Genomic DNA, 20,418 nt, shown 5'->3' with positions numbered 1-20,418 from the left:
AGGGCACGGCTTGCTTCCTTCCCCGTCCTTCCCTAGTCCGATGAGACCGATGACCTCGCAGTCTGCTCTCCTCCCACAAACAACCCAACCCTCTCTGCAACTGAGATGACAGATACTACATTGTTGGTATCCGTTTGGTTTTGATTTCAGTTTAGGGGTGTGCTTTTGTAAGGAATTGTTTGCTTTGTAAGCAATGTTAATGCCTTGTTTTTTTGAATGTTACCTATTTTTCGAGTGAATTTGTTGTGGTACGTCATTGTATGCCATTTTCTTGTTGTAGTGCAAGTTGTACTAGTTAGTTGGGTTTGATCTGTATTTGGTGTATGGTGATTGTGAAGAGGACGTGCTATACATCGGGTCAAAGGCCTTATTCTTCGAAAATATACTTGCATTTCATTACGAACGTGTCCGAACAATGACGTCTTTCTGTCAATGTTTCCGCCTCCATAGCGGAGTGGTCAGAGTGGGCAATTGCCGTGCAGAGGACTCGAGTCAATTCCCGGTACTGTCCGGGTTTTGTCCTCGGTGGGATGTCTAGACCCGTGTCCACGCAGCTTCCTGATGCGATCTGAGGAGCTATTCGGAAGAGAAGCAGCGACTGCCAGGCCTACAAAGCCGACAATGACTGGGAGAGCGGTATGCCGACTCCATGCCCATCCATAACCCATCCAGATGAAGCCAGTGGCTGAGGATGACAGTACCGATTAACCGCTCTAACGCCAGATGGGCGGAGTTTCCTTTTACCCAATTTCAACTAGTTTGGTGAGTGAGTGTGTGTCTGTGCACAATGAGCTATTTGTAGCTAAAGACAGTTTAGTTACAGGAAACCATGGAATGTGTAGCAGCATGTATAAATGCAAAACAGAACGTGTTTTGGTTCTATTAAGTTTGTTTAACTCACATATGGTCACTTAAGCTTCATGTGTCAGTCGTACTCACCATTCATTTCGAATAATACTCACTTTGCTGTTTCACACTTGGAGTTACGTTTTATTTGTGTAATGTACTAACTAACTAAGGAAACTGATGACCAGAAATGTTTCATACACGTCTGTGAGAATACAAGATTGACACTATTGAACTTCAGCAAAGCTTTTGACGTATTAAAGAAAGTACGACAGCTAAAAGTTTCAAATAATGTGCTAAAGTGGTGTGAAAGCTGCTTGAGAAACAGACAGAAGTGTATTGCCTGTGGCAACGGAAAGTCTTCCACGAAGTATGCGCTCTCAGGAGTGCCTGGGCGGTCAGTCCGGCTTACTATTCTTCATTCTGTATTTCAATCATATCTCCTAGGTTGAGTCAACTCCCTACTTTATAAGTGTCATTTCTATGCCGACGATCACCGAATTTGCTCTTGTGCCAGGCCTGTCCTGTAGATATCAATACTGCCACCATCCAGAAGAATGATGGTTTGTCATCATTGCTCAAATTGGCGCAATACACAGGACTTAAACTAAACGTGAAGAAGTCCTAAATAAGTTTAGTAGCCCATCAACTATTACATAGTTCTTAATTTCGTTAATATTTGCCTCCCATTCCCCTCGAAGGTATCCTATTACTAGAACTGAAAACTAAGAAGAACTTGGGTTATCGATGGAATAACATACAGGGCAGAAAGTACTGTCAACATATGCAGGGAGACTACAGAAAACTTCGGAATATATTCCCACACGATGTGGAATGTCCACTTGAGCAATCACTCGTTCTGACAACCCACTTTTATTACGTCATCCAGTATTGCACGATTACTGATACTAGACGAGGGTTATCACCAACCATGTATGATTGAGTCCATTATATCTGCCACATTCTTGTATATGATCATGTCAGTATTCGATACACAAAATTAGGATGCTTGTATGCCTGACACGTTTTGCGACTACCGTAAGCTGTCTCTACTTCCTCTGCTCCTCAGAGCCCACGTCCCCCAGTAGCTCGTATTAGAGATTAAGTACGTTTCACCTCACCATAATCGGAAAGCAAGGTCTCACATATGTAGTACCGAAACTGTGCCCGTTCGTGAAACAAAAACGTTCTCAAGCTCCTTTTCTGCTGCTGCTATTCGCCTCTGGAAGAAGATGCTCTGCGCTCTGCTCACAGTTCAATACACTGTTACATTCAAGAAAAATATGAAGCATTTCCTGTCATCAACGTAGCATTTTTTTTCCCTAAAAATTAACACATATGGCCAGTTTTCTCTCTGTCACTCAGTAATGCAAATGCCACAATTATCTCCTAGTTCTGCTTCTTTCTCATTTCGATTCTCTGTAAGCCACGGTGATTTTTTCGGCGCTGTTCGTTGCCTGTATTTCTATCACGTCGTCCCTTCACTTCCTCTCCTACCCCTCTTTCACGTCCATTCTCACTCTGAATCTTCGTTATTATGACCTGCATTTGTTTCTCCAAGTTCCATGAACCACAATAATCTCTGCTTTTTTACCATAGCTGTTAATGTTTTCCACTTTTTGTGATACAGTTCCTTCTAGATGTTGCATTCCACTTTAGTGGAAAGCCTTTCTGTAACATACGCATCGTCGTGTGAACATAAGGTAAAAATGTTTAATACCTGGATAATTAAATGAATAAAATATTCTGAGCAACGTAAGTATACTGGAATTAAAAATTTCATAGTGTTTCTTTCAAAGTAAACGACCGTGGTTATTTGGTTTCCTTTTCACGCGAGAAACAAGATAAAAATTTAGGTAAATTTGTTTATTAGAAAAGAGGAACGAACCGCATAGGAAAAAAATAGTTTACATGAGATATTGATTAGGTGATATCACAGTTGTGCAGTCTAGCCACTGCAGGAGTTTAGGCGGAGACCCTCTTGAGCTCCTCGCCGTACTTCTGCCTGTAGGTGCCGGTGGGGTCGTACTTGTTCTCCAGCGGCGTCCACAGGTCGGGCTTCTCCTTGATAAGGAACCTGATCACCTTCTTGGCACCAGTCTTCTGCTTCTCGTTGCACTTGGCGCACTCATTGGTCAGCGCATCAGGGACGGCGGCTGTTAACACACAGGGAACACAATCAGAAGAGTAAAGACGTAAAAAATACTTAATATAGAAATACTCAAATACAATTTTATGTGAGTCAAATAGTTTCGTTTTGAACCTATATCGTTTGTTTGTGTTTCAGTTTGGCCCCACGTGCTTCAGCGGACACCGTTGCAGACTTCCACAGAGAAGAGAAATCGGAATATATCAGCTTTTTTTTTCCTGCGGACATGTATATTCTTCTGCATATTATTCTTTCCTTTCATTAGTAAAACGAAATATGCGGACTGGGGGCATTATATCATCTTCTCACGGGTATGTATGCTAACATTGTATCTAGACAAACTGCCTATTGGCTTCTGTCTCGGGTTCTTCGGCCGACGTTCATCTATTGATTTTTCTGACGTTTCGCCAGCACGAGTGGCTGGCATTGTCAAAGCTTCACCCTCCACTGCCGGTGGTGAACTGGAGCTGAGCTCGCGGGCGCAGACTATATGTACCTGGCGCGTCGTTGTCCGAGGGCTTCTCCGCGGTCATTTCCGGTGCGGTTCTCCTCTTGCTACCTGCGACGGTCGTTGGCTGCAGTACGGGAAGCCAGGATCCATTGACCTTAAGGCTTTCCTCTTCTTCAAACTGTTCGCGTGTTTTTGTATTTCTACAGCCTCTCTGAACAAGCGCGTGTGATAATGCTTCTCTACAGCCAGAACTTCAGGTACATATAGTCTGCGCCCGCGAGCTCGGCTCCAGTTCACCACCGGCAATGGAGGGTGAAGCTTTGACAATGTCAGCCAGTCGTGCTGGCGAAACGTCAGAAAAATCAATAGATGAACGTCGGCCGAAGAACCCGAGACAGAAGCCAATAGGCAGTTTGTCAACAAGTGGCCGCGATAGCCTTAACAATTTTGTATTGTATCTAGAAACAAAGATCTGACAGTTCCCTAACGGAGAAGTTCAGTCAGGTGCATAAAGAAGAGTTGCATCACGATTTTGCACAGTCGCGCAGGCTCTAACGTATGGCATAAGAAGTTTCCAAAATACGAATTACTGTGGCAATATGAGCCTCCATTTTCAGGCGTTTGCATTTTGCCATACTTCACATACAGCACGGCCGGACAGCTTGTGGCTAACTATTTCACTTGGGCAGTTGAGGAACCTTTGACCGTTGAACATGGTATACTCTCTTCTAGAAAAAGAGTACGAGACAAAGAGACAGAGTGAGAGAGAGAGAGAGAGAGAGAGAGAGAGAGAGAGAGAGAGAGAGAGAGAGAGGAAGACGTGAACTGGGGAGGGGGCAGGGGCAGAATGAGATTTAGACACAATCAAGGAGTGAGTTAAGTAGTTCTCTGGTACCCTGATGTGACAAGGAAAAAAATATTCAAGAACAAGAGACTTGTCAACTAATCGATTCGAAGTCCCTTGCTCCCTAAGTAAGCTGAAAGCTATTCCTCATGTAATATATTAATTAACAGTTAAATAAGCAAGACCCGTTGCCTATATCGTACCTCACCGACAATCAAGCCGCATAGGTATCTCGTTAAACGTGAAATTTCAGCGAAATAAAGAAGAGGAAATGAAGGTATCAGATATGTAATATGCATCTTGGAGTACATCCCTAATGATGGAAGGTGAACAAGAGCGAAAATTTTACAGTAGAAAGAAATATGTATTATTGAGTACATTGTGGACCATATTGGAAAGTGACAGCTATGTAAATATGGGAATATTGGTTCAAGGCATAAGAGACGGAGGCGGGTATCAAAGCAGTGACTTTTTTAAGATTTATTTCCAAAGACAAATTTTCCACACTGGTGAGGTAGTAAAAAAAAATGGCTCTGAGCACTATGGGATTTAACTTCTGAGGTCATCAGTCCCCTAGAACTTAGAACTACTTAAACCTAACTAACCTAAGGACATCACACACATACATGCCCAAGGCAGGATTCGAACCTGCGACCATAGTGGTCGCGCGGTTCCAAACTGTAGCGCCTAGAACCACTCGGCCACCCCGGCCGGGAGGTAGTTTCGTCACAAACAATAGTACTGCTGGAGTCTACGCTAACAAAAAATGAAAGTTCATTTATGGAAGAACACAGAAAAGTTCTGTGCAGATGATAGAAAAAGTTAATGTTGCTACTAACAGGGGAAGCATACACCTCTCAGGTCTTCGATTTCGCCTATCTTTCGCACGGCTGTAGAACACACTTACATATAAAATAATATGCTGTAGTACGATTCGCTCCTAAGCGTTTCCGAGATATCAATGTTCGAAGTTTTACAAAACTTTTAAATCCCATTCGAGGCTGCCAGTCGCAGAGCAGTGGTGATTGCACAGTCAGTTAACACATCTCTCTAGAATTTTGACCGTAGTATGTTCGAGTCGATTTGGTTCCAAATTTTGTGCCAATCGGGCATACTAAAGCCAATCATGTTTCTTCGAAGAATAGCAGTAATGTCAATGATGTGACTGTAGATGTAGTATGGCATTGCTGGCTGGGGTGAATACGGTCGCCTGTAGGAAAGGACGTCCTCCTCGACAATCACTAGCTCCTCTCAATGCAGATAGGTGAGAGTTGTATCATATGCATGTTTGTAGAGTGTAGGTGAGCGCAATGGGAGTATGTATAGCGTTTATGTATTTGTGTCGTATGATGGTGGTGATGGTGATAATGATAATGATGAAGACGATGAGAAAAGAGTGAGTGAAGCCCGGCGCTAATACATACCCTACTCCTCTCGAATAGCACCAACGAAGGCAGCCGACTCTAACGTCCCCATACGATGGACGGGTCACTATCAGCAGTGTCAGAAGCCTTCACTTCCTGAGATACTAGGACAAGTTTCGAATTCAATCCAGAACATTGCCGAAAAAAGTGGCGATCAGGATATTCACGTCACCCAATGTCCTCCGTGTGCCAGCCAAATACTGGAGGTAAGAACTTTATCCAGCACTATGTTTACAACCGGCTTGCCTCAGAGTCGAGCGCACAGGTGTACGATAGCGAATTCGACTACAGAGGTATGTCACAATGCTAGTTACAGTGGTGCATTCGATGCGAGTTATGACAACGATTCGTGGTTAAAAAAGGTCTATCAAACTATACATGCTTCAAATAATGTCCATTACTTTCATATTACTTTCGAAAGATCAGTAGAAAGCAACTGCTGTTTCTTTCTATGTAAAGGCGACACCATTACCTGCTTTCCTAACTGCTGTATTGCACGCAACTTCTTTTGGGTATTAGAAGCGATCGAGTTGTTAGTCGACAATTGATAAGCACGTATATGATCTTTAGAAATTGTTCACTGAAAAGATACGTTTTCGTTTGTGAAGTGGAACTGTTAAAAGTGTTTTTCGGCCGACTAGGGAAAAATAGGTTTTTCGAAGGTAGCTGGAGTAGACCGCCGCCTTACCCTCATGATATTCAATAGGCCCCTAAAACATTGAAGCTCAATTCTCGAAAACGCCTGAAAAGTTCATCATAGTAGAGCAACATTTGTTACATGCTGCAGATGTTCGAGTGAAGAGCAAAATCGGTATCACGCTGGATGTGTGCTTCCCTCGTAAGTCAGATGTAAGAAAGATAACGTATATCAATAAAGGGGCAAGCATAGTGTATGGCCAGCACTGTACTCACCCTTGAGCTCCTTCCCGTCAGGGGTGCAGGAGGCGTCGCTGTCAGAGAGGAGGCACTCGTGGTACTTCTTCAGCAGGCGGTCGTTGTGCAGGATGTCGTCCAGGTCGATGTTGTCGTACTTGGTGGTGTACGCGGCGGCAGCTGCCACCAGGCAGACCAGCAACAGAGTGTATTTCTGCATCGTGACTCTGGCAATAGGTTGGTGCTGTGGCGTCTGGGGTGTGATCTGCCAGCCTCAGTCTCCTCTGCATTATATATACGTACGTTCACCGGCACGCCTGACGTCACGGCGAGTGTTTACGCAGGCGCAGGGAAGCGGACGCTGACCTTGACCGGTCCACGCACCTCGCCGTTTCTGAGAACAGCTAGTCGCTCTCACGAGCACTCGTGACCGTTCTCTGTAATGCAGTTTCCATGATGCCTTACTGGAAATTCCTTCTTCTTTTACTGTCCGTACACAAGTAAATAGTTGCCTCGCCAATAAACTCGGGCAAAATAATTCCAATCGACGTACTCTGGAAAAGTTTGTAACGCGGATTATGTTTTCTTGGGAGTCATACCATAGCCGACTTCTCTGGACTGTGAGTCATCAGTAAAGGCAGATACGACCTGAAAAATCTGGTTTTAGCCTCTTGTTCAAGCAGTGTTTTGAGAAAATTAAACTACATATGTGTCCAGAACGAAGTCAGTTATCGAATGTGATGTGTACCGTATGAAATCTCTTGCAGGTCATGTGTTCCTATAATAGTTATGGAAGAACGGAAAGCTCGGGCATGGATGTGTGTGATGTCCTTAGGTTAGTTAGGTGTAAGTAGTTGTAAGTTCTAGGGTACTGATGACCACAGCAGTTAAGTCCCATAGTGCTCAGAGCCATTTGAACCATTTTTTGAAGTACGGAAACAAAAATAAGTGAGACAGTGCCAGGAAATCTGTTTCATTTAGGAAAATAATCTGAGAGGAGGCATTTTGACCAAATGGTTTCTTTCGTTAGATTGCTCTGCATACATAAATCCCTCTAAATCAATGATATCACGCACAAAAGCCTGAAATGTGCAGTCATTAAACGTTGTCCCTCGTACTTTCTTTGCTCTGGAGCGATAGTTAACGGTCTTTCCGGAATTGAGTTTTCATTCTCAACTGGATCCACCTCTCCCCAAGTATCTGGTCGTTTTACTGTATCTTTGTGAAAAGCAGTGTTATGGAGAACGGAGTGATCAGACAAGTAATGGAGTCTCTATTGAAGGAATACACTGATTTTCAACGAACCTGTTGATACTGGATGTAAACAGCTCACGCAGGATCGTTTCTAACATGTACGCAGTTTGTGGGAATACGCAGGTGGTAATTTCTCGATTTAACCTTGAGTTATGTATCATTGGGAAAGAGAGTAAAATTTTTCGTTTTTTACTTTAGTCTCCGAATGAACAATCTTTCGAAAATACACTACTAGCCATTAAAATTGCTACACCACGAAGATGACGTGCTACAGACGCGAAATTTAACCGAAGGTGCTGAGATATACAAATGATTAGCTTTTTCAGACCATTCACACAAGGGGTGGCGGCACCTACAACGTACCGACATGAGGAAAGTTTCCAACCGATTTCTCATACAGAGACAGCAGTTGACCGGGGTTCTCTGGTGAAACGTTGTTGTGGTGCCTCGGGTAAGGAGGAGAAATGCCTACCATCACGTTTCCGACTTTGATAAAGGTCGAATTGTAGCCTATTGCGATTGCGGTTTATCGTATCGCGACATTGCTGCTCGCGTTGGACGAGATCCAATGACTGTTAGCAGAATATGGAATCGGTGGGTTCAGGAGGGTAATACGGACGGCATGCTGGATCCCAATGACCTCGTATCACTAGCAGTCGAGATGACAGCCATCTTATTCGGACGGCTGTAACGGATCGTGCAGCCACGTCTCGATCCCTGAGTCAACAGATGGGGACGTTTGCAAGACAACAACAATCTGCACGAACAGTTCGACGGCGTTTGCAGCAGAATGGACTATCAGCTCGGAGACGATGGCTGCGGTTACCCTTGACGCTGCATCACAGACAGGAGCGCTTGCGATGGTGTACTCAACGACGAACCAGGGTGCACGAATGGCAAAACGTCGTCTTTTCGGATGAATCAAGGTTCTGTTTAGAGCATCATAATGGTCTCATCGTGTTTGGCGATATCACGGTGAACTCACATTGGAAGCAAGTATTCGTGATCGCATACTGGCGTATCACCCGGCGTGATGATTTTGGGTGCCATCGTGTCACCTCTTGTTCGCATTGATGGCACTCTGAACAGTGGACTTTACATTTCAGATGTGTTACGACCCGTTTGTATTCTGGCTAATATGTGCTCGTTTGGGTGGAAAGGAGGAGCTGGGCGGCGGGAGTGTGGCAGTAATTTACTACCTTGTAGACAGATTAAGTGCTATCAAAATATAAGTTAAAATCATGTATGAAAATAGTCATCATGTTGCCACTGAAATGATGTGGTTCTGTAAACCAACTGACCTGCTCCACATCACAGCGAGCTACAGAGAACATGATGTGGCCCAACGAATTCTTCTCCTGTGCCCAACTCTTCATATCAGAATGGCACCTATAGCGTACGTCCTCAATTATTAGTTTGATGCTTTCCAATCTCTGCCTGCCTCTACAGTTTCTATCTTCCACAGCTCCTTTTAACAACATGGAAGATATTCCCTGATGTCTTAAAACAATTCCTATCATCCTATCCCTTCTTTTGTCAGTATTTTCCACAAGTTCCTTGCTTCTCCGATTCTGAGGAGAATCACTTCATTCCTCAGTCCACCTAATTTTCAATATTCTTCCGTAGCACCACATTACAAACACTTCCATCATGTTTTGCTCCTGCTCCCCCACATTCCATGTTTCACTACTATACAATGCTGTGCTCCAAAAGCACATTCTCAGTAATTTCATCGTCAAATTTAGGCCTATGTTTGATATCAATAGACTTCTTTTGGCAGCAAGGCCTTCTTTGCCTGTGTTAGTCTGCCTTTTCGTGCTCCTTGCTTCGTCCGTCACAGGTTATATCGATTCCATTGTAGCAGAATTCCATAACTTCGGCTACTCTATGATCACCATTTGTAATGTTAAGTTTATTGCAGTTCTTATTTCTGCTACCTCTCATTACTGTCGTCTTTCTTCGGTTTCCTCTGTCTATATTCACTACTCACTGATTTTTCATTCCATTCACCAGGTCTTGACAAATTCTTCTTCACCTCCACCGAGGATGGTAATGTCATCAGCGAATCCTATCATTGTTATCTTTTCACACTGAATGTTAACTTCACTCTTGATCTTCTATTTTCGTCATTGCTTCGTCGATGTATAGAATGAACAGTAGGGGCGAAAGACTGCAGCCCAGTTTTGAGAGTTTGAACGAGATCGTGTAATAGAGCTACGAGAATCTGGATGCTCTTTCCGTGGTACCGCAGAAAGAATTTGCAGCCAATGTACATGATTTCTGGCAGCGGGGGTCACTAGAATGTACGGTCGCAGGGCATCAGTCTCCAGATAGTCATGTGGCATTACCTGGAGGTAACACCATCCTATTCTGCATTTGGCTCTGGCGCATCGTACTGCATCTACAGTAGCAGTTTGAGCAGCAGTTACCACCACAGTGACTGGGTAAACTGTTATAAATCGGTTGCTACGAGGAATTTCATTGCCATTTGCGACTTCACTGGTGACAAGTGAGAGCTCTTTGGACTGCAGGGTGCAGGTGCGTAACATTTTCTCCTGAAAGCTGGTCCTGTCTTGGAGCCAATGAAGGCTGTGTGTTGATTAGGAGGAGGCTAGATGAGAGCCTGCTACCAGTGTGTCTGCGTGTGCTAGACGCACTGGACCTATAAAGGAGTTATGGTCTGTGGTGCGCTTTCGAATGACAGTAGGAGTACTCTCGTGGTCGTCCCACGCACTCTGACCTCAAATTTGTACGTCAGTCTGGTTATTTGACCTGTTTTGCTGCCATTCATGAACATCATTCACGGAGCTTTATGCCACAAACTGACATCCAGTACCTGTACGACCCATTGCATGCACGTTCCATGCTTGCATTCAACATCCTGGTGTTTATAGAGAGTATTAAACAAGCAGCAATTTCACATTTACGGTGGCTTGTCTCGCGCCTTCATTAACCTGTGATCTTGCAGTGTTAATCACTTAAATATTTTACGTATACAAACATATTCACGAAATTTCGTTGTCTACATTAATTATTTTTTTGGTGTTGCGAATTTTTTCCGTCAATATATTTTCAGAGATATCTTACCATCATTTTAACTAACACAAATTTTTACACCTATCTTCTTTTTCATTTTCTTCTAGGACGTGTAGTTTCAAATTCCAACCGTGCTACATCTCATGTGAAGGCAGAAACAAGTAGTAGGAGATTATATGTAAGCGCTTTACATTTCAGTTGTCAGGTCTTACTGTTTCCACTTTTATCATTGCATGGTCACACGTGAGTTATCATTACATGGTCACACGTGAGCCAGTTTCTGTTTAATTGATTACTTAGTTTCTGTTCGCATACGATCAGAAATAAATAACCTGCGGAAAGGGGAGTAATGCGAATTCAGGTTCTAACGACGAAGAAGACCAGAGGAAGTTATGGCCAAAAAGGGAGAAAGGAGGCTCAAAAACTCTCTAATGGTCTACGTTCGAAATCCAATCAGGCACACAACTATAATCTGGCATTAGTTTTGGAGTAGCGTCCACTCCACCATAGAATGTAAAATACAGTTTCTGACTGTAATGCACAGCAAGGCTGGGTGGAGGAACAGTGCCCTCTGAATGGTTACTTTTAAGCCCCTATCTGTATTTAAGTGAGGAAGACTTCTGAACTGGCCTGCTCTGTCAGGGAGTTGCCATGCTTAGAAGGATTAAGACGTGTACTCGATGCAGTCTGAGAATGCAGTGGGGCGGTTGTGCAGACAAATTTGCAACTATACTATGAATGTTTTGAATGGATACAGTACCATGTGATTTAAGTGGTATTTTTGCGTGAGGGTTTTTTGTGATTTTGTATTTACGTGGAAAATAATGTCCTAAGTGAAATGTTAAATAAACTTCTATCGCTTGCATTACAAGTGAGCATTTTCTCATCCCGGGTATAACCTCGTGGTGGCCTTACACTCTAGGTTTGATAGATGTAAAGAGTAACGCTTCTTCTCTCTGACATGTTTGCAGTTGGCTGCCCTTATGGTAAGCTCATTCCACGTGAGACATACAATTTCTAGAGGTATGTTGCCGGTATTTTTCCCATCATTATAATGTTTGTGACAGGGCTTCGGGAGTTGTAGTAAACTTACCATCTCTTATGGCGTCTATTTCCTCATTTATTTCCTCACATGTCTCCCACCAGACGATTCTTCTGTGATGTGAGAAGCATATTACCAGAAGAACTGTATTAAACTATTTTGGTATGTACAAATCAACGAGTACTTCTACTGGACTACTGTACTCTGGAAGCACCTAGACAGTGAAGTAATTTGCCTCCACTACACGTGATACGCAGTATTAACATCAGAAGGCGGCACTCTCCACCCAGTGTCACCGTGGCTGCGTGAGGGATGTGTGCCCGACAGACTGACAACCCTTCCCACAGCAGTGCTACATCAGCGTCGGGACCTTGGAGTGGTTACATAAGCAGGTGGCCGAGCTTCAGCCAGGCACGATGCCTAGGCTGTTAGGTGGTAATGCAGGTGACACCACAGGTCGCTGGCCCAGCGATCAGTTTGCCTCCGTAGATCATAGGATCACGAATGGATTCTCTAATATATTGAGGCGGCCTGGGTGTTTACAGAGGCGCCAAGCCGCTCTGAATAAGCTCTGGGCCAGGTGCTGACTTCAGAATCTCGATAGGAAACGTCTCTACGTACGACGCCGTGCCGCACCAGACACGGCCGACCGTCGGAGCAGCTAGTGTCTGCCTTCACCATCACCAGGACCGGGCTCCTGCATCAGAGACGATGAGGAACTTCATTTAGGTTATAGAACTTCACTACGTCCTTTTGTTCTCTTTCTGAGTGCATACCAAACTTTGTCTGTTTCACCGTAATGCCCTTCAGCCTAAATTCAGATTTCTGAAATTCAGCGCTTATCACGAACTTTCACAAACTATTGTAGTGATGAACTTTTCTGCTCTTCAAAATGCATTTTAAGTACTTTTCAATAAAACTGTTATGTGCTGTTTACCTTGGATGTGTTCACATTGTGCCCTAACCGGCGCAAGCCGCCCGTTGTGGCCGAGCTGTTGTAGGGGCTTCAGTCTGGAACTGCGCCACCTCTACGTTCGCAGGTTCGAATCCTTAGGTTAGTTAGGTTTAAGTAGTTCTAAGTTCTAGGGGACTGATTACCTCAGATGTTAAGTCCCATAGTGCTCAAAGCCATTTGAACCATTTGAACATAACCGGCGCAATGCATAACACCCAGTATTTTCAGTCGTCTCCTTGTTAGTGCACATATCAGGAACAACTTTATTCTTCCGCTACGAGAAGTTCAGCTAGGCCATTCTTCCGCCAATAGTTACGTCTGCTACAAGAGAGAGTCCTGGAACCTACAACTATTGGATGTATCCACCAAACAGTTCGGCAGTGGCACGTTAACACTCTTAGCACAATATTTAAGCACCCGCACGCCGGCTCTCGCCAGTTCTCAGTAGTACCATTTCCCGTTGTCATCAATTCCAGTTGCCTACAGGTCCCAATTGTTATTCGACAGTTCTCAAGTGCCGTCATCAATTTCCGGACAGTTCCACTCTTCAGAAACCCAAGGCCGAGCGTCGCAGATTAGTCGAAGTGATAGTCAGACAGAACTTGAACTCTGCCTATTTAGTCAGTACTGAACATTAGGTGGATTAGTTGTAATTATCTACTGTTTTAGGCTGGATTATGTTTAGAACTTTACGTCAGTGCCATACCTTCGCACTCACAAAACAAAGAACCTCCGAACAAGCCTTAAGGTCCAACCGTACGGACCAGCCACCGTCTCATCCTCAGCACTTAGGCGTCACAGGATGCGGATACGAAGGGGCATGCGGTCAGCACACCGCTCTCGCAGACGTTGTAATTTTTTGTGAGCGGCGTCGTTACTTCTCAACCAAATAGCTTCTCAGTTGGCCTCACAAGGACTGAGTGCACTCCGCTTGCCGACAGCACTAGGCAGACCCGGACGTTGACCTATCCAAGTGCTAGCCAAGCCCGACAGCGCTTAACTTCGGTGATCTGACGGGAACCAGTGTTACGACTGTGAGAAGGCCGTTGGCCCTAACACATGAAAAGCTGGGAATTTTTTAATGTACATTACTTTAATAAATGATTGTTCGTTTCGCATATGTAACCGCGATTATTCTGTCTTCGATATACTGCCCTGTGAAGTTACCGTGGTAAACAAGATAGTAGACCAGAATGAGATTTTCACTCTGCGGCGGAGTGTGCGCTGATATGAAATTTCCTGGCAGATTAAAACTGTGAGCCCGACCGAGACTCGAACTCGGGACCTTTGCCTATCGCGGGCAAGTGCTCTACCGTCTGAACTACCGAAGCACGACTCACGCCCGGTACTCACAGCTTTACTTCTGCCAAAATCTCGTCTCCTACCTTCCAAACCTTACAGAAGCTCTCCTGCGAACCTTGCAGAACTACCACTCCTGAAAGAAAGGATACTGCGGAGACATGGCTTAGCCACAGCCTGGGAGATGTTTCCAGAATGAGATTTTCACTCTGCAGCGGAGTGTGAGCTGATATGAAATTTCCTGGCAGATTAAAACTGTGTGCCAGACCGAGACGCGAACTCGGGACCTTTGCCTATCGCGGGCAAGTGCTCTACCGTCTGAACTACCGAAGCACGACTCACGCCCGGTACTCACAGCTTTACTTCTGCCAAAATCTCGTCTCCTACCTTCCAAACCTTACAGAAGCTCTCCTGCGAACCTTGCAGAACTACCACTCCTGAAAGAAAGGATACTGCGGAGACATGGCTTAGCCACAGCCTGGGAGATGTTTCCAGAATGAGATTTTCACTCTGCAGCGGAGTGTGAGCTGATATGAAATTTCCTGGCAGATTAAAACTGTGTGCCAGACCGAGACGCGAACTCGGGACCTTTGCCTATCGCGGGCAAGTGCTCTACCGTCTGAACTACCGAAGCACGACTCACGCCCGGTACTCACAGCTTTACTTCTGCCAAAATCTCGTCTCCTACCTTCCAAACCTTACAGAAGCTCTCCTGCGAACCTTGCAGAACTACCACTCCTGAAAGAAAGGATACTGCGGAGACATGGCTTAGCCACAGCCTGGGGGATGTTTCCAGAATGAGATTTTCACTCTGCAGCGGAGTGTGCGCTGATATGAAACTTCCTGGCAGATTAAAACTGTGTGCCCGACCGAGACTCGATAGTAGACCACTTACATGACGCTACGAAACTTAGTAGCGTGGGATTCTCTTCCTGTTAACTTTGTTAGGCAGGCGAGTTAATGAGGAATACTGCATGAAGATAAGCAGTCTTCCACGCTTTACGAAACACGAATTTATAAAATCTGTTTATAAATTTGCACACCCCCAAAGGTGAGTCGTTTCTGCGGCTGACTGCAGTGCGGAGGAGCCGAGTTCCATTCACACATTGGGTGCACTCAGCCTGTTGATTGAGAAGCTACTTGACCGAGTAGCTGCAGCTCCAGGTCACGAAAACAGACCACGGTCGCGAGAGCGGTGCGTTGACCCCATACTCGTCCATACCGCATGCAACGACGCCATTTGGCAGAAGATGACGTGATGGTCGGTCAGCGCCGATGAACTCGTCAGGACCTGTGGACGGAGTTTGTTTTTTTATTAAATGTCTTTACTCAGCGTATAACCGGAAACAAGTAAGAACCCCGGAAACCTCTCATTTTTATATTGTGGATGTAGACACATTCACTTTTTATTCTGTATTACCACGTCTGTGAACAGTTAAGTGATAGTAGGTTAATGTGACTGCGGCATTTATTGTATTTCCAGCATGCTAACAAATGTGGCATTCATGCCTACTTCTAAGTCAAAAGCAACATGAACAATATTAAAAGACCTCAGTTTCGTCTCTCCTGTTGGTAGCGCACGTTCCAATCCAGGAATACCCTATGAAAGTGAGTTACACTGAGTATGTTAAAAAAATAGCTTAGTTTCTACAGTACTGAGAATCATACGTGTTTCATTCTCGAGATCACTGTGCATGAGTTGTGAACCATGAATCGCTTATAGGCATAGAGATCACATCACTATGCCACAGTACTGTCCAGTGACCATTTCACCGAGGTTCCAGTTCTTTAATAAGTTTTGCTTTTCATAACTTCTTCAATTTACGTGCAGTATGAGATACTATTCCATAGAGATTGCATCAAAATTTGTTGAAGGTAGGATGGGACCTTAAAGATATCTAGTTGAAGGAGCTATACTTGTAATTTCGCCCAGAGTTATATCACAGTTTGTCACATACATCAAGGCCGTAAGACACACTGCTATTAAATCTGACACCGCCCAACATCATAAACGACACTAGCGCCCTAAACATCTGAAAATGTGGGAATGCCTTACAATCAGATACAACGTACGTATAATGTTTATTTAATATTCTTTTTGTATGTAATTTACGAAACATCCTCTGAAGCGTTAGTAAAACATCAAGAGATATGAATGAATGAAAATAAAAGTAAACAGTGTCAAAATTCGTTAGTGAAATATTCTAAACTACGAGGGTTGGAACTTAAATAGTGGTAACTATATATTCACAACCGATACAAAAGAGTTACATGTTTGCACCTGTTGCTGTCCTTCAAATTAGTCACCAGCGCTGTGTAGAACCCGTTTCCAGCGATGTGGAAGGCGTAGTACACCGTTAGCAGAGCATGTTCTGTTGATGGTGCGAATGGAGCGGTATACTGTCTGTCCAATCTCTGGAACAGTTCTGAAGCAAATGCCACGAAGTGGTTCCTTCACCTTCGGAATCAAATCAGAGTCACAGGGGCTTAAGTCCGGTAAGTATGGTGGACGGTACAGTACTTCCCAGTCCCATCGACCGAACAGAGCAGCCACAGCTTGCGCTGTATGCACCCGCGAACTGTCGTGGGTGGGTTGCGCAGAAAGTGTCGCGGCTTCTTTCGCAATGCTGGTCACAGGTGATGCTCCAAAAACGAACAGTAATACTGTGCATTGACGGCCTGCCGTGGAGGACGTAATGCGTTAGGATAACACCATCACAGTCGTACACGAGAATCACCATAATTTTCACCATACTGTGGCTCTGACGCACTTCCGACTTTCGCGGTGACTCATACCGATTCCCAGCAAGCCTCTCGAAGACCTTGATTACACTGTCGTGTTGTACGACCTCTGGCGCATTCAATCTTGATCCAACTCCGTTGTTCCTGTTTCGAAAACATAGTGATACCGTTACGTTAGACCGTTCTCTCAGAAGTGACTGTATTTCCATCGATTGTGCGCACGTTGGTGACGTGGGACGGGCGAGTCCATTTTCTCGGAGGAAAGGTAGGTATGTCAACAACGTGTGCTCTCAGCGACAATAGTAGATTCAATTGCATAGTGTCCCACAGCAGTGTTGCCACTATTTAAGTTCCAACCTAGGTCCAATTATTTAAGTAGGAGTATTCTTTAATTTCTTTTCGTCTTTCAATCTTGCCTATCCAGTAGCACCCAGACACAGATAAAGAGTGTGTTTCTTTAAGGACCTGGATCAAAAAAAGCTTGATCTTCTTTGTCAATAAAATTCTTCTAAATACGTGAGCGTATTGCCAATGTGTAAAAGTCGTGGACGTTTCAGCCACTGTTGCAAAAATACCGTGAATAAGGCCATCTGTACCAGTGGCCGAAACGTCAGGGAATTTTCTTCACTTGAGGTTACAAATCCAGTATAATCCTATTGACTGCTGCAATGGCCGTGGAAACCTACACTTAAACTTATTTTCTTTCGTCAGTTTGCCTGTATGATTTACGTGTTTCTCTTCCCTATTGTTGATGTGATCTTCAGTCCCAAAACTGGTTTAATGTAGCTCTCCATACTACTGTCCCGGGGAAGCGTCTTCTCCAAATAACTACTGCCACCTACAAACTCCTGAATCTGCTTATCGTATTCATTTCTTGGTCTGCCTCTACGATTTTGATCCCCCACAATTCCCTACAATATTAAATTCTTGATCCATTGATGCCTCAGAATGTGTTCTGTCAACCGATACCTTTCTCTAATCAGGTTGTGCCACAAATTTCTTTTCTTATGAATTCTATTTAGTACCACCTTATTAGCTACGTGATCTACCAATCTAATATCCATCATTCCTCTGTAGCTCCAAATTTTGGAAGCTTCTATACTCTTCTTGTAGAAACTGTTTATCGTCCACTTTCCACTGCCACAGATGGCTGCACTTCGGACAAATACCTTCAGAAAAGGCTTCCTAACATTTGAATCTCAATTCGATATTAACAAATTTCTCTTCTTCAAAAATGATTTTCTTACCATTGCCAGTCCACCTTTTTTATCCTGTCTGCTTCGACCATCATCAGTAATTTTGCTGCGCAAATAATTTCCCCCAGCATTTCCCACTGAATTCGACTATACTCCATTATTCTTGTATTGCTTTTGTTGATGTTATACCCTTCTGTCAAGACGCTGTCCATTCCGTTTAACAGTTCTTGTAAGTCATTTACTGTAAGTAACAAGCTACGTACATTGTCATCGACAAACTTCGAAGTTTTTATTTCTTCTCCTTGAACATAACTTCCTACTCCAAATTTGTCTTTGGTTTCCCTTACTGCTTGCTCAGTATACAGACTGAGTAACTTTGGGGATAGGCTACAACCCTGTCTCACTCCCTTCTCAACCACTGATTCCATTTCAATGCCCCTCGACTCTTTTCACTGCTGTTTGGTTTCTGTACAAGTTGTAAACAGCCCTTTGTTCCTCTTATTTTCCCCCTGCTATTTCCAGAATTTTAAAGAGTGTTCCAGTCATCGTTGTCAAAAATGTCTCTAAATATACAAATACTATAAACGAAGGTTTACCTTTCCTGAGCCTAATCTCTAAAGTAAGTCGTACGGTCAGTATCATTTCTCGTGTTCCTTTATTTCTCCGAAATCCAACCTAATCTTCACTGATGTCGGCTTCTACGTTTTCCTACTCTTCTGCAAGGAATTGGTGCTAGTATTTTGCAACCATGATTTATTAAACTAATAGTTCTGTAGTTTTGAGACCTGTCACCACCTCCTTCCTTTGGAATAGCAATTACTACATTCTTCTTGAGGTCTGAAGGTGGCACACCTGTCTCATAAATCTTGCACACCAAGGGAAAATTTTGTTATGGCTGGCTCTCCCAATGCTAACGGAATGCCGTCTACTCCCAGGTCCTTGTTTCGACTTACGTCTTTCTGTGCCCTATTAAATTATTCTGGCATATACCGTATCTCCCATATCATCCTCATCTAAGTTCTCTTACCCTTCTAAAATATTGTTTTCAAGCTCATTTAACTTCTAAGACTCTCTCTCTTAGGACAGGCTTTTCTTTTGAGCCAGTATTATTTATACAGCTGCTTCTCTTTTCTCCAAAAGATTCTTTAATTTCCCTGTCGGCGGTACCTATCTCTCCCTTGAATATGCTTCTAAATCTATTAGCCATTTTGCACTTACTATCAATCTCGTTTCTTGGACGTTTGTATTCCCTTTCACCTGCTTCATTTGCTGCATTTTTAAAGTTTCTCAGTTCGTCAACTGACTTCAATATCTCTTGTTTTAACCGTGGATTTCTACTAGACCTGGTCTTTTTTCCTACATGATCCTCTGTCGCCTTCACTATTTCATCTCTTAAAGCTGCCCATTCGTCTTCTACATTGTTCCTTTCACCTGTTCTACTCATCTGTTGCCTACTGCTCCCTCTGAAACTTCCAAGGATCTGTGGTTCTTTCAACTTAGCCAGGTCCTATCTCCTTTATTTCCTAATGTTTTACAATTTCTTCAGTTTTAGTCTACAGTTCATAACCAAAAGAGTAGACATCTGCCCCTGGAAATGTCTTCCAATATAAAATGTAGTTCCAAACCTTCTGGTGTCTCCAGGTCTCTTTCACGTATGCAAACTTCTTTGATGGTTCTTAAACTAAGTGCTTGCGATAATTAAATTACACTCTGTGTGAAATTCTACCAGGCGCTTTCCTCTTTATTTTCTTTCCTCCAGTCCATATTCACAATGTATTCGTTGTCCTACTGTCGAATTCCATTCCCCCATTACATTTAAATTTTCATCCCCCCTAATTATCTGAACAATTTCTTTTATCTCCTCATACATTACTTCAATCTCTCCATCATCTTCGAAGCTAGTTGGCATACAAACTTGTACTACTGTCATTGGTATTGTCATTGGGTCTATCGTGGCTACAATAATGCGTTCACTATTCTGTTCATAGTAGCTTACGTACTTTGTTATTTGCTTATTCAATATTAATCCTACTCGTAAATTACACCTATTTAATTTTTTATTTATAACTCTATATTCATCCGACTACAAGTCATGTTCCCCCTGCCACCAAATTTCACCAGTTACCACTATATGTAATTTCTACCTACCCATTTCTCTTTTTAAATTTTGCAATCTACCTGCACAGTTAAGTGATCTAACAATCCACGCTCCGATCCGTAGAACTCCAGTTTTGTTTCTCCTAACGATGACATCCTCCTGAGTAGTCCCTGAAAGGGGGGACTATTTTGTCCCCGAAATATTTTATC

The 20,418-nt window shown here is 43.6% G+C and overlaps 1 protein-coding gene across 1 annotated transcript; it reads right to left on the bottom strand.

Annotated features, from left to right (window-relative positions):
* Window positions 1-2,697: 2,697 nt before the first annotated feature.
* Window positions 2,698-6,842, bottom strand: LOC126484053 (allergen Tha p 1-like). The gene is made up of 2 exons (XM_050107401.1): window positions 6,627-6,842; window positions 2,698-3,002 (listed from the first exon to the last, which is right to left on the bottom strand). Exons 1-2 carry the CDS (start codon window positions 6,805-6,807, stop codon window positions 2,812-2,814), a joined length of 372 nt encoding a protein of 123 aa, XP_049963358.1. The 5' UTR covers window positions 6,808-6,842; the 3' UTR covers window positions 2,698-2,811.
* Between the last annotated feature and the right edge of the window lie 13,576 nt (window positions 6,843-20,418).

This window comes from Schistocerca serialis, chromosome 6, assembly GCF_023864345.2.
Source record: "Schistocerca serialis cubense isolate TAMUIC-IGC-003099 chromosome 6, iqSchSeri2.2, whole genome shotgun sequence".
Taxonomy (NCBI): Eukaryota; Metazoa; Arthropoda; class Insecta; order Orthoptera; family Acrididae; genus Schistocerca; species Schistocerca serialis.
Note: the sequence above shows the minus strand (reverse complement) of the source record. Positions and strands in the feature narration are given on the sequence as shown.

Coding starts and splice junctions, on each gene's coding strand:
- LOC126484053 (XM_050107401.1), bottom strand. CDS start 6,807: ATGCAGAAATACACTCTGTTGCTGGTCTGCCTGGTGGCAGCTGCCGCC. Junction 3,003..6,626: donor TGACGGGAAGGAGCTCAAGG/GTGAGTACAGTG, acceptor GTGTGTTAACAG/CCGCCGTCCCTGATGCGCTG.